General features: G+C 38.3%; 1 protein-coding gene across 2 annotated transcripts in view; it reads left to right on the top strand.

Moving 5' to 3' along the window:
* GK (glycerol kinase) overlaps positions 1-11,485 on the top strand; it is a 36,870-nt gene extending 25,385 nt beyond the window's left edge. The window contains exons 16-20 of one of the 2 annotated variants that reach the window (XM_071581923.1): positions 2,887-3,007; positions 3,199-3,342; positions 4,285-4,365; positions 5,839-5,925; positions 9,071-11,485. In XM_071581923.1, coding sequence (XP_071438024.1) covers positions 2,887-3,007; positions 3,199-3,342; positions 4,285-4,365; positions 5,839-5,925; positions 9,071-9,078 — 441 coding nt within the window. In that variant the 3' untranslated portion in view covers positions 9,079-11,485. The remainder of the gene's footprint in view (positions 1-2,886; positions 3,008-3,198; positions 3,343-4,284; positions 4,366-5,838; positions 5,926-9,070) is intronic. The other variant, XM_071582010.1, reaches the window with a different exon arrangement.
* The last annotated feature ends 2,172 nt before the right edge of the window (positions 11,486-13,657 follow it).

Here is a 13,657-nt window from a genome sequence, read left to right as displayed (position 1 = left end):
TACACAAGAACAAAAACGAGTTAAAGTGAGACAGCAGCAAACATACCAAGGGAAATCTGGACTCCCTTCACTGCCTTACATGGAATTCTGCAACAGCAAACCAAAATTCTCACAGAGGAAATTAATCTCCCAGCCAAATCAAAGGGATTGATATCAGTATGATCATTAGAATCTTTATATCGCCATCTGCTTCTCCCTGTGTTTGCAGTCCCTGTGTTCTGTGCAAATACAGGAGAAAACAAAATCCCTACACCTCACAGAATACCAGTCAAACCTTAATTTGATTGCATGATTTAAACTGCTGCTGTTTAAACATACTGAATTTCAAAATAGCTCCCAGTTCAATCTGTGTAAGATGAGGAAGGCAGCATGTTGTTCCTGTAGTGACAGAATAAAGTACTGGTGGAAAAAGACAGAAATTTCACCCAGCCTTCTGCTTTTAAAGCTGTGCAGACAGCCTCTGACTCCTCAGAAGGCTGTGAAGGAGATTGGAAGTAGCATTCTAATTCTTGTACTAGAAGTCAGGGTAAAGTTACAGGAAACTGAACTGACACTCTGGTTTGTTGTCTGCTTCTCTTTCTGTGTCCATCCTCCCATCCATTCCCTCTCATGTGACAGCTCAATGAACTTTCCAGCAGAAAATTATCCCTCTTTTTGCTGGTCTATTTTTCTGCTGGATTAATGACCTCAGCTGCCTTGCAGAGGAGTGCAGCAAATGTCAGAATGTGAGACAGGGCATGTGGCTGGGAGTAGGAGAGAGGGGAATAAAGCTCTCATACTGATTGACGGTGGAGTTCACTGTTTGAGCAGATCTAGTACTCCCCTATGCTTTAGTCAATGTGCTTTTGTCAGTGACAGGAATGCCTGATCAGGCCAGTGGACACACTAAAATAAACAGATTGAGTCCTATAGACAGAGATAAACTATATGTACATTTTTCAAAGATACATCAATTCTGTCTTGTCAAAAACAAAGTTCTTTCAATTCCAGTTAAAATGGAAGGCCTTAGGAAAACTCTGAAATTCACATCCAGTGGACTTCTTGCCTGTTTTATTGTGATATTCGGTCCTTCTGAGCACCTTATTATCCAAAAAGCTCCTTCCTTATGCAGGCAGATGACACAGGTTATGTTTTTTCTTCTAGAAGGCATTATGGACAAATAAGCAATTTTTCACTTCTGAGGGATACAATGCTGTCATTAACAAAAGTTGCATATTTGGATACCTTGCTCTTCATCCAAGCTCAGTACAATAGAGATAGCAGCAGAATGATCATGATGTGGTTTTTTCTTCATTTTCCTGGTTTATAGCATTATTTTCATTTCTTTCAATCTTTACTGGGAGCATAATGATCCAACATGTGATAAACAGTGATACAACAGTGACACAACAGGGAAAACAGAACCAGAGACTGCAACAGTGCTGAAGTTCTGGATGGTAAAAAAAGGCAGATAATATCAACTTAAAACAAATGTAAAATGATGTATGTGAAAGAAATAAGTGGTGGAGAGCAGTACTAGTCTAGCACTGCCAGCAAACTTTGCTGCTATGCTATGAAGTCTGTTTTCCAGATTATTTCTAATGCATTGAACAGTGCAGGCCCATGGACAGACCCTGTCACCATGAAAACTGACTTTACTCTTGTATTGTAATTTTTAACCTCTATTTATCCTGTGACAGTTCCTCTAGTTCCTTTAAAGATTTTCTGGTAAGGGACTTCAATGACTTCCTTTCTGGGGATGGGGAGAATACTGGACAGTTCATCTCTATCTAGTTTTTACTACCTTGCAAGCCTACAATTTTTTTGTTCTTTTTTAAATAGCATGTTGACTTTTCCCAGTAAGGATTGTATAACTGGGTACTTTGTGAGGTACAGAACAGGGCAGAATGCATTGTAGTTCTGGTCTTTTTTGTGGTCTGTGTTGCTTTGTCATTTAAAGCTGAGAAAAATACACCTCTTTTTTGTTCACATAAATTGAAAAATTACAGAGAGAAGATCATTCTGCACTTGGTAATGCCTAATTGGTCAACAAAAAGTATGCACTAACTTTACAAAGTGCATAGGAGTCATTTAACTGACTTCTTTTACAAAACCCTAGAAAACCCACTATTCTGTATTTAATGGGGCTTGTAGGGTCATGCCATGGAGTTACCAGTAGCTAAGGTTTGAGGCAAACCTTATGTTTTTAGGAAACCCTCTAAAAAGCATATTGATAAGTATCAGTGAATTAAATACTCCACCCTTAGTTAATTATCCCCTTTTTCAACTGTCTACTATGCTCAAAAGAAGGAAACAGTTTTAAGAAAAATTATGCTAACAGTTTATTTTTGCTGTCAGTCTTGTTTAATGTAAAATTCTGAGTGTTCAACAACTAACTCAAAATATTTTGAGAGGCTGCTCTTTCAAAACAGTTCAATGTTCCTCAGTTCCTACTGAAATGTCTTCCAGATTGTCAGTTCAATGCTTAAATCTTTCAATTCTTTAATGCATCAAATTGGAGAAAGTATCTAGACAAAATGTAATCAGCTAAAGGACTCCATTTAGTATTGCTTCTTCCTTTGTTATCTTTCATAAATGTTGTAGTTGTCATCAACTTTTCTTAAAAATTCTTCTCAGGGCACATAAGCAGCACTTGGGCTACATAGAAAGCATCAAAGGAGAAAGACCCCCCTCTCACCAGCATTCCTGTAATGAATAGAAAGCAGGTGCTGTGCATTAAACAAAACTGTATTGCCACTACCTCTGTTTTGCTCTTTTAATATATAGGAGAGGAGAATGATCTACGTAATGCTCTTCAGCAGATGCTGAAGTATCAGTATTTTACACTCTGAGGGTATCCTGGATTTCTCTGCATTTAAATTGTAATGTATATTACTCTTGCTTAAGATTTTAGATGCCATGAACAAGGACTATGGGATACCACTAAGACAGTTGCAAGTAGATGGAGGAATGACCAGTAACAAAATCCTCATGCAACTCCAATCAGACATTCTTTGTATTCCAGTAGGTAAGATGAAATTGCAACTCCTATTTTCTTTTTAAGGCTGAAAACAACATTGGTTTGCAGTGGCTGTTGAGAGCAAATTGGATGTCTTGCTTTGTTGTTGTATCTGCATAGATGTGCAAATCTTTAGTTCTAATGTCATCAAGGTGACTTTCATTAAAAATCATCATGGTCTTCTCTGTGGTTAATTTCAGTAAAGCCATCAATGCCTGAAACAACAGCTTTAGGAGCTGCTATGGCAGCAGGAGCTGCAGAAGGAGTTGGAGTTTGGAGTCTGAATCCTGGAGATTTTACAGCAGTGACATGTGAACGATTTGAACCACAGATCAACCCAGAGGGTAAAACCCTTTCATGTTATCTCAGTTGCAAACTTATTTTTTGACCAACAGATCAGGCTTTTTCTTTTTCACTGTCTCACATACTGATATGAAATGAATACCCTATGAATATCCTCACAAATGTTGAAGATCAACTTGGTAGTGTTTGCCTTAGTGAAAAGTGTGTGTGTTTCACTTGCTATTTTGTCCACAAAAAAGGGATGGTTGCCACAACACCGCTCCGTGGGGGAATGTGTTGGGGTTCTTTTCTGTCTTCTCTTTCAAAGCAGCTTGGGCATTGCAGTCAGTAGCTTTGGATTCATAGCAAGTAAAATAAAAGAAATCTTGAAAGGTTTTTCATGTGAAAGAGGTTTCTAAGCTCCTGTGCATATGAGTTTTCATAGATGTAAAAAGGACAGACTGGCTGTTTTGGGAAGACTCTTCTTTTGGCTTTTAAAAGCCTATGTTAATTAATGGATTTTAGCTAACTATCTTTTTCATCAGTTCATAAGTGCTTCTAGAGATAGAAATTATGTACTGGACATAATTAATTCCTGTGCAATAAAAATACTTTTTTGTCTTGTCTATGATTTCTTAAATTTTGGTACATAATTCTGTCTTACAATTTGATTATAGTTACTTCTACAATCCCTACTTCAAGACAGCATTTTCAACATTGAAGTGTTTCTACATGAACATCAATTGCTTCATTTTGTCCTGTTTGTGAACCTTCTTATTGGTGAACATGCAGAAAATTGATTTAATTTCTTCTTACTGTGCATAATCTTGGAGCTTGGGGTGGTGTTTTTTTAAATCAAAAAAGCATTTTATAATACTCTGTGCAAACAAACAACACTGAGCTAAAGAGTGGAAAACTAATATTGTAGTGTTTGGTTCTTAAATACTGGTAGTTATATTCTTGTGCATTGAGGGTTTTTCTGTTTGCTGGTCTCTCAATTTCAGAAAGTGAATATCGGTACGCCAGGTGGAAGAAAGCTGTAGTGAAATCCATGGGCTGGGAGACATCTGAAGCTCCTTCAAATGGTAAACCAAACATTAATGCAGGTTAAATGTTGATAATTAGCCAGTTAGGCTTTTCTGTTCATACCATCTCTTGACCATTACAGTGATTTAAAGATCATTACTTGAAACCACTGTGTGAACCAAGCAGGAAAATAGATAGTTAGGTTTTCCTCTTGAAAAGAGGGCACAACTAATATCTTGGAGGGCTCTAAAACCAGAAAATATGAAATCAAGACTAACTGCAGGTTTTGCAGAATGCCCTTGGCTTAAAAAAGAAAAAATATCTTACCTAGAAGAAGAGATAAAGCACAATTCTAAGACAGTGCAGGGATTTTGTTAACTTTGTTATACTATAACCTCATGTTGCAAAGGAGTTCTATCCTGTGACTTTTCCTGCCATATCTTGCCTTTGTTATCTGCTGTATAGTATAGAGGGATTGATACCCACATCAAAATCTGTTTGATCTACAAGGGCTAAGAGCAAGAAGTTATCATAAAGTAAAGAATTACATACACTTACTGTTCACACACATGGAATATAAAATCACTTTTGAGGGTCTGAACAAGGTCTTTCTTTTGAAGTAGAGGGCTTTCTCATTTGTCAGGTTTGAATTAAATTAAAGCTGCAATCTTCTGTGATCTATGATTTGAATTTATATTTGAACACTATTTCAGGATAAGTTTTTAGTCCTGAATCATCCTACAACACATCATTTATGGGCTTTTTCTTAATTTCATTTCCCTATTGTGGGAAAAACTATTAGAATGAAAAGTATTAAGTAAAGAATCCTCAAAATGTAAACTCACTCCACTGTCCAAAACCCACAGTTGGAGCTCTCAAGCTGTATGAAGTCTCTTTATTCTTGAAAGCTAAAATTTTCCTTTTGCCATCCTATATTGTGGTTTAAATATTTTACTTAACACCATGTTTTACAAACAACTCTGCCAAGGCTATTGGGAAGGGAAGCAGGTAATTTAGTGTGAGCTACACAATTCACTTCAGTATTGTCCATTATGATTTAGTATTCTGATGCTTATATATATATTTATTTTATTTGGAAGAATAAAAAAGTTTGCCTTGCAGAAAGTAAACCTAGATCTCTCCCTTCATTTCATGTGAAAAGAGGCATGTTTATCAAAACTTATCTCAGTGATTATATGGTTTAACACCTGGGGGGGAAATGATATTTTCCTTAGTTCTTGCTTTGAAACTTTGTCATCTGCCTGCTAAGGATACTTAAGATTGAAGAGTATTAGAAATAGGCTCAACCTGGATAGTGCTGACAGTAGAATTTAGATTTGAACTCTTACATTGAGAGCCTATTGTGAATTATTGTGGGGCTTACACATAATTTTTTTTCGTTTTTCTGCAAATGTCACTACATTTGTTATTTTTTTCTGTTCATATGATCTTTAACACATATATTGCAATTTATATATATATTTCTCTTTTGATTTGCTTGACTGGAAACACCCTCCCCTGGATGACATCAGGTGACACTAGTATCTTCTGTAGTCTGCCTTTGGGTATTTTTATTATGAGTAGCATGGTAATCTTAATCGGAGCAAAGTACGCCTCAGGTTAGTTATTATTTGAACTAGATCACTTTAAAAGCTCTCTGCACTAGTTTAAGTGTTGGGGTTTTGTTTTTTTCTTTTTATTCCGTTTTTTTCCAGCAAAAATGACTGATGCTTTTTGTTGTCCATGCACACGAGAGTCTGAGGGTGTGAATCAGACATAATGCACCTAAGGGAGCCAGGTGAAGGCCATCTCGAATTCATCCTCATGTGCCATGAAATTTGTAGTTGTTAGAAGCACATGAAACCTGTAACTCTCCCCTTCCTTTGTATCTGTGCAGATTGCACACAGTTTATGAAAGGGATATAGGGTGGAGCAGCCTAGCAGAGTTTTGCATTGCCTGCACTACAGTGTGCATTGCTGTTAGAATAAGGTTCCATCCTTTATCCTGTATTTCTTCTTATAAAGTCTCTAATTATTTTGAGGAGCCTGTTCAAATGAAAGGAAGACTTTTTCTTCTGTGCCCACAAGGCTTCATGTACCCCTTTGATTTTTCTGGTCCCCTTGGAACTAGATCTACTAAATCTATAAAACATTCTTTTTTTACTTTGCTCTTGATGGATAAGTGAAATAATTGTGTGCAGAAGAGACCCTAAAAGTCTTATCTGCAAAGCTGGTGAAGGGACTGTGTGCATATGCAATGAAGATGCATCTCCAACCTATTAATATATTACTTATTTTAAAAGAAAATTATTAATATGGGTGACAGTGTTAGTTATTCCAGCAGTAACACACGTCATTAAGATATTATTATGGTAAGAAAAAGAAGTTTACATGGTAATGTCATTTGTTCTTTGTTGTTTCAGAATTTCAGTCCCCAAAGTATTTTACAGTATGGGCATTGTTGCTGCTTAGTAAGCTGTTTGGGGGTGGTTGTTTACTTTTCTTTCTTTGTTTTGGTTTTGGTGGGACAGGCAGGGGGTGTTAATTAAACAGACAATTGAGGACTCTAGCATGCTCCTATGATGTATTTTGTTTCTACTCATTCAGTCTAAATTAACTATTCAGCTGTATTTTTGCTTGCATGAAATAGACTATCGGAGCTTGTAGGAGAACTGAAATCAAACTAAACAAATGCTAGGCAAAAATCAAACTGAACAAATGGATTCACATTGATTTACTAATTCTGGAATGTATCTGTGAATGAGAAAAATCTAAAAATCTTTATTTGTAAGAATAAAATAAAACCAGCTGTGAAAAGTGGGTAAATTTTTAACAAGCTGAACAAAGCAACTTGAATATATATTCCAGGTCAGCTTCTTCACCACATGGAGGATACCTAAAATAATAAGAAAATCAATGATAAGTGGGGAGATACACAACTTAAATTCTGCGTTTATTGCTTTTATAAACAACTTATCACTAACCTGCATATAAATATCTAAACTTGCACTGCTGGAGCTCATAAGAGATTTCTTTTTCTCTCTTCCTTAAGCTTGTCTATGCCTTTGTGACCCACAACTGGGAAACACACTCAGCTCAGCTCACTGTGGCCTTCAGAAACCGTTTTTGTCCTTGTTTTCACATAACAGTGACTATTGATATGGTTGCTGTTGCTATGTATCTATAGTTGCTATATATGCCAATATAATTACTTTATATATTAATATATTGGTTTATTGTAAGCTGGAGGACGGGAGAAGTTGCAAGAAATTTCCTGCTCAAATTTGTTTTAAAAATTATGATGTCTCTAAAGAAATATCAACAGTGATAATATGTACAGGCTGTAGTTTTGCCCAGTTGTGTGCTAGTGTAGATCTATAGATTATATAATACTTGTGCTGCTGATTGGAGCAGGGCTGCTTCCCCCTTAGAAACCTTGGTAAACATTTTTTTGCTTTTAAAAGCCAGAACTTGTTAACTAAACTTTCCTTCTAATTTAGTACAGAAACTCCATTTAATCCATTTGTTGCGTTTTATCTTCTAATGAAACACTGGAACTCAAACACAGTCATCAGTGTAGCAGGTTTGAGCACTGAATTTAGTGAGGACTGAATTCATCCCTCATGTGCTGAAACAGCAGTAAGTCTTGCATGGCAACAGAGCTGTTGTTGAACATGTCTCTCTAAGGCAGGGCCATGATTTTACAGCTACTGAAATACGATGGAAAAATCTGCTGTGCCAGAATAGAGAACACTAACGTGGCAAAACCCCATTTACAGAACTGCTAAGCTGCCTTTTCATGTGGCACCTGGTGACTGAATTTGAAGAACAATACTGTATTTCATGATATCATTTTGTAATTCCCTCAAAATCAGATCAATTACTTGTACCTTATTTTATGATCATCAATCTTCTCTCACAGTGGAGAAAGGGCAGTTCTGTTTTATTTCACTACTGAAGCCAGCTGTGTATAGCAACTGGAGTCCTTATGCTAAGATTTTGTTAAGTTTTTCACACTAGTTTTGGAAGTGAACACCTAAGAGGTTTCAATGTATTTTGTAGCTGTACTTTTTTTTGGTGGGGAGAGGTAGAATTAAATAAAATGATGCTATATTTTATTAGACTCAAGTTTAAATAAATGCCTTTGTGTGCTTAAATAGGATCTCCCAAGTGAGGTGTAGTGGGAATTGGCTGTATATAGGATCTTATGTGACATCTGGGGTATAAAGTTCTCTGACTCTATTTTCACAGAATGAGATGTCAGTACTGATAATAATACTATATCCTTCCTACTTAAGTACCTTGTGGGGGTATTTTTAAAATTCTGTTTTTATTTTCTTGTGTTGTGATAGTTTCTGCCAAATTGCATACTAATTTACATTTAGGGATTACTATGCAGTTCTGCAAGATAGTTGCAGTAATATTTCCCCTAATTCTGGAAGCAGAGCTCAAATTCAGAGGAATATAAGCTTAGATTACCTTCAGAATGAAAATAAGCATAGATTACCTTCCTTTAATTCTTCTACTTGTTAAAAATTTACCCATCTTAACCATGTGGTCTCTGCTCTCTGACTGTGTTCACATCCCACACACTTAAGAGCTGGCTTTTCCAGTGTCACAAGACACATCTAATTTATAATTGCAGTAATTGAAAACAAAAGTTGGTTTTACTGAATTCCTCGTATAGGTTAGCTGTGTTATAAAGTATTGTTAATGTTTTTGAGTAAACTCTATGTTCCTAATGCATGCTTTTTCTTATTTAAGGTAAATGAGACTACTTACTGGACTTGATGGATGCAGCTGATTTTTTTGTTGCGGTTTGTTTTGTTGTCGGAAGAGATTCTACCATCAATGTGATGATGCTACTTGTGTGGTTCAATCTATTCATGAATCCATCTGTCACCAGTCCCTGAGTAACCTTCCAGTGGTGCACTGAAAATTCAGTCTTCAGCCCTTCATTACTCTGTTCCCTTCCCCATCAACTCCAGCTGCACTGTAGACCTTTGCGTGGACTATCTCACACCATCCTATAAAACTTCACAGCCCAAGTTTTGTTTGAGAAAGTGATAGAACAAAAACCTGCAATCTGTGAGGTAGTGATGGCAGATGTTTAGCTGTCCTTTGCACAGGGGGTTGGTGTTTTATGCAACACACTGCAGAAAGTTAATGTTGCACTGTAGAACTTTATAAACATCTTACAATTCCTCCAGCTGCTGTGGATTTTCATGTCTACGGTTGCCAAAGGTGTTTTGTTGTGGTGGCCACTGGTATAAAACACCTTCAACGGTACAAACCTTTGAAACACTAGCCTAAAATGGATTACCAGTAGCACATGTTGCCACTGCTTTGGCAGTGAATATTTTGCTGATATGGCCCACAGAATATTGTTGCAATGTTCAATTACAAAATTAAAAAGTTCAGTTTGGCCTCTGGCACATTTAGTCAATTTGCCCACTTTAAGTATTTAAGACACCACGTCATGTAGTTACACCTTTAAAGAGATGGGAGTAAAGAGATGTTTTGGTTAAGACCATGTTTCATCCTCACCTAGTTTGGAAAGACAAGTTTGACTCAGCATGATAGTGACAGCACAGCTGCTTGGTCCTCAGCAACTGATAACTCTTAAAGCTACTCTGTACAACACACTCTTCTTGACCAACACTGCAAATATTGTGTCGTCCTGCTTAAGGATATTTTAGTGACTTTTTGTTAAACTCTTGAAAGTTGAAACTAACTTAATTTTCCTTAAAGAGGGTCCACTCCCAGCTAAATATCCATGCTTTAGTTCTTGAAATCATTTAGTATGTCTCAGGGACCACAATATCCCTTTCTGTTTCCATGTCTGTTGTTTTAACAGGAAGTTGTCACAAAATATGCTGGGACAAGCTAGCTCAGAAGACCAAGTGCTTGGCACCTGAAATGGGCCACTGGAATTCATCTGTGACAAATGAGTCACATCCACTTTGGAACCTCTGATTTTCCACATGTAAAGGAGTGAGGCAATAATCTTACCTTCAGCTTTCCTCTCTGTACCAACAGCATCCCAAATGCCAGCCTTATTGGTTAGGTCAGAGAAAAGGTCTTCTGGTATAGTGTCATTAGATTGGTATGGAATGGTAGCAAGGTTGAATGTGGGAACAACATGGAGAATTTCAAAGATGTGTTTAAATGCACTAGGAGTTAAAGGGAGCGGTTTTTTGTGTACATTTGTTCTTAAATATTTTTGGTTTTAACAAAGTTTGTTTTTCTTTGTTAAACCATGATTAGAGGCTTAGTTTTTAAAAAGATGTTAAATGTATGTGTCTGAAGCAATGGATTGCACAGAAGTTCAGGTCTGTACAATATATTTAATATCATTTGCATATTAATTGCCTTTTTGTTATCAAGTGCAATGACCTTTGAAAATGTGACTTAATTTAGAAGTTAGAGAAGGAACATTTTGGTCCTGTGGTTGTATTTATAACTTCAGCAGAGAGGGGGGTTTTGTGCCCAGGTGAAAATACGACATTCAAATCCCACCTCTCCTGTATATACTCATATGTGAGGTGTGACAGCTACAATTTCTGGTGTTTCCAGTTTGTATTGGAGAGGTGAAAAGTGGAAAGCGAACATGATCCCACAGAAAAATTTTCATACTCCTTACCTTTACTCTGAGCTATTGCTGACCCCACTGCCCCCCAAGGGAGAGGAGGAACAGCAGCCTGTGGGGAGAGCGGGAGGCAGGACCAGCACACACCTCAAACACTGGACTCCTGAGTAGGATGTCTTGCCAAAACCACTGGAGTGCTGAACCTGGGAACGATTAATGCTGCCGTGTTGCCTTTGCCCATGAGATACAAGGCAAGAGAGAAGCTCGTACGTAACAATTAGAGAGGGATTTTTGCTGCTTTTCTGACTTACCTTTTACCGGGAAACATAATTCCTATTAATTTTTCACGGAGTAAAATCATTATTTTATTTTCAATTACTGTTGCAAATGTTTTTTAAGAGTTTCACACCACTGTTAACTTTCTACCAACATAGTTGAAATACATTGTAAACTGCCTGTTGGCGGGGAGGGGACAAATTGTTCAAGTTAGCTTTTTGTGAAGCTGTGATTTATTTTTTTCTATAAATTACAAGTTTATAAATTCTTAATTGAGGAATGCATTAACTTGGTATTAAAGTACCATAAATTAATTGATACAAGGTGTCGCTTTATTCTTTCTCATTGTCTTTCAGATAATTGTCATTAATGTTTTGTGCATGAGCCACAGAGCAGCCTCTCTCCCAGACATGTGCTTTAACTTGCTCAAATGTACAGATCACATACATGCAGTACTTGTTCTGCTTCGGTGATACATTCAGTCTCAAGGACTGGATTAGAAATCACATTTCCTCAAGTCCCTCCATGTTCAGGAAAAAGCAGGAAAATAGAAGTAAAATAGCAGGAAGGAACATGATCACATAGTATAGGTTTGATCCAAAGGGGCAGTGGGGTCAATACACCAAATGTTTTTTGGTCTTACACCATAGTCTGATGATTGCTACAGATTCAAAAGCTGTTATGAGCCAGAGAGAAAAATGTTCATGAAATAGAAAATATTGCTGGGGGGACTAGCTGGGGGCATAAGGTCTTTCTGTTACTTTAAGAAAGAAGCATGGGGGTGTATGTGGTGAGTACACTGAAGGCGATTGCCTGCTGGATTCTTATTTGTTCTGTTTGTGCCTCCCAGCTGCCTTCTACATGTGAAGTGCTCCATGATGATACAGGGATATAGCCTTCATCTGTAGTCTGTACACGTCTTTAGTTCCCTGTATCCAAATCAGTTGTGTGAGTCACAAACAACACACACGCACTCTGGAAACAAAATGGCACTTCAATTTCACATCAGCACACCAACCTTAGGTAACGTGTTGTTACTCAATATCAGGCTTCTCCCTTGGCTTCTGAGACTCCAGTGTCTTCCTTTCACAGGGCAAAATTGCAGCCTTGCCCTTAGCTGTCCTGCACCAGAGGATACTCAAATTTCATGACTCATCAAGCTGAAATATTATGAGATTAGAATTTTATTAATTTATTTAGTATCAGAAGTTTTTAAATCATTTTTGTTTGGCAAAAGCTAATACAATGTCTAGTCTATTACTGGAACTCTCTGCAGTATAAACAAGCTTCCTAATATCCATATCAGCATCCAAGCTATAATCTTTCCATCTAAAGAACCCTGGGTCTGTATCAAGTATTGCAATGCTGTCCCATTATGAGCTGTAGTCTGGGCACAGTATGATTTTTTTTTCTCAATTATTATAATTGACTGGAATTTATGCAAGTAATACTCATCAGTCTTGGAGATAAAGACAGGCAAATGAGTAGCAGCCCTTTAAAGCTGCGACATGGCACAGGAACACTGCTGGAATGATTTGTCCAGATGGACCAATGCTGTCCTGAGGGATCTCGACAGACTGGAGAAATGGGCTGAGAGAAGACTGACAGAGCTCAGCAAAGGGAAGTGCCAAGTCCTGCCCCTGGGAGGAACAAGCCCATGCACTGGGACAAGCTGGGGACCAACTTGCTGGGAAGCAGCTTTGCAGGAAAAGTCCTGGAGGTCCTGGAGGGCACCACGTTGGACTGTAGTTTGCAGCAATTGCAATAAAGAAGGCAAACAGCACCTTGAGCTGGATCAGGCAGAGCATCTCCAGCAGGTCAAGGGAGGTGATGCTTCCTCTCTACTCAGCCCTGGTCAGACATACCTGCTGCACAGAGAAGTTGTGGATGCCCATCCCTGGAAGTATTCAGTGCCAGGTTGGATGGGCCTGTAAGCTGCCTGGTCTAGTGGAAATTGTCCCTGCCCGTGGTGGAGTGGTTGGATCTAGATCATCCTCAAGGACCCTTCCAGCCCAAACCATTCTATGATTCTGTGATACCTGGAGTACTGGATCCAGCTCTGGGACTGCCAAGTGTGAGAGAGACACAGACATACTAGAGGGATACCTGTGACAGGCCACAAAGATGGATAAAGTGTTGGAGCTTTTGTCATGTGGGAGAAGCTGAGACACTGGGAAGCACCTCAGACACAAACTACTGCCACAGACTAAAAGCCATGGAGCCAGACCCTTCTCAGTGGTGCCCAGTGACCGGACAAGAGGCAAAGGGCACAAGGCAATACAGGAAATCCCATTAAAACAAAAGACAACAATGTTTTGCTCTGATGGTAGTCACACAAGGGAGGAGGTTGTTCAGAAAGGTTGTGGAGTCCTCCAAGATACTCAAAACCCCATGGGAAAAGGCCCTGGTCTCACTGACCCTGCTCTGTTGGCTCAGAGCCATCTGGGTGGTCTGGTTGGGTCAGCCACAGCTTGTCTTCAGCACAG

The sequence above is a fragment of the Pithys albifrons genome, chromosome 1 (genome assembly GCF_047495875.1).
Source record: "Pithys albifrons albifrons isolate INPA30051 chromosome 1, PitAlb_v1, whole genome shotgun sequence".
In the NCBI taxonomy this organism is placed as follows: domain Eukaryota; kingdom Metazoa; phylum Chordata; class Aves; order Passeriformes; family Thamnophilidae; genus Pithys; species Pithys albifrons.
This window is presented reverse-complemented; position numbering and strand designations above follow the sequence as displayed.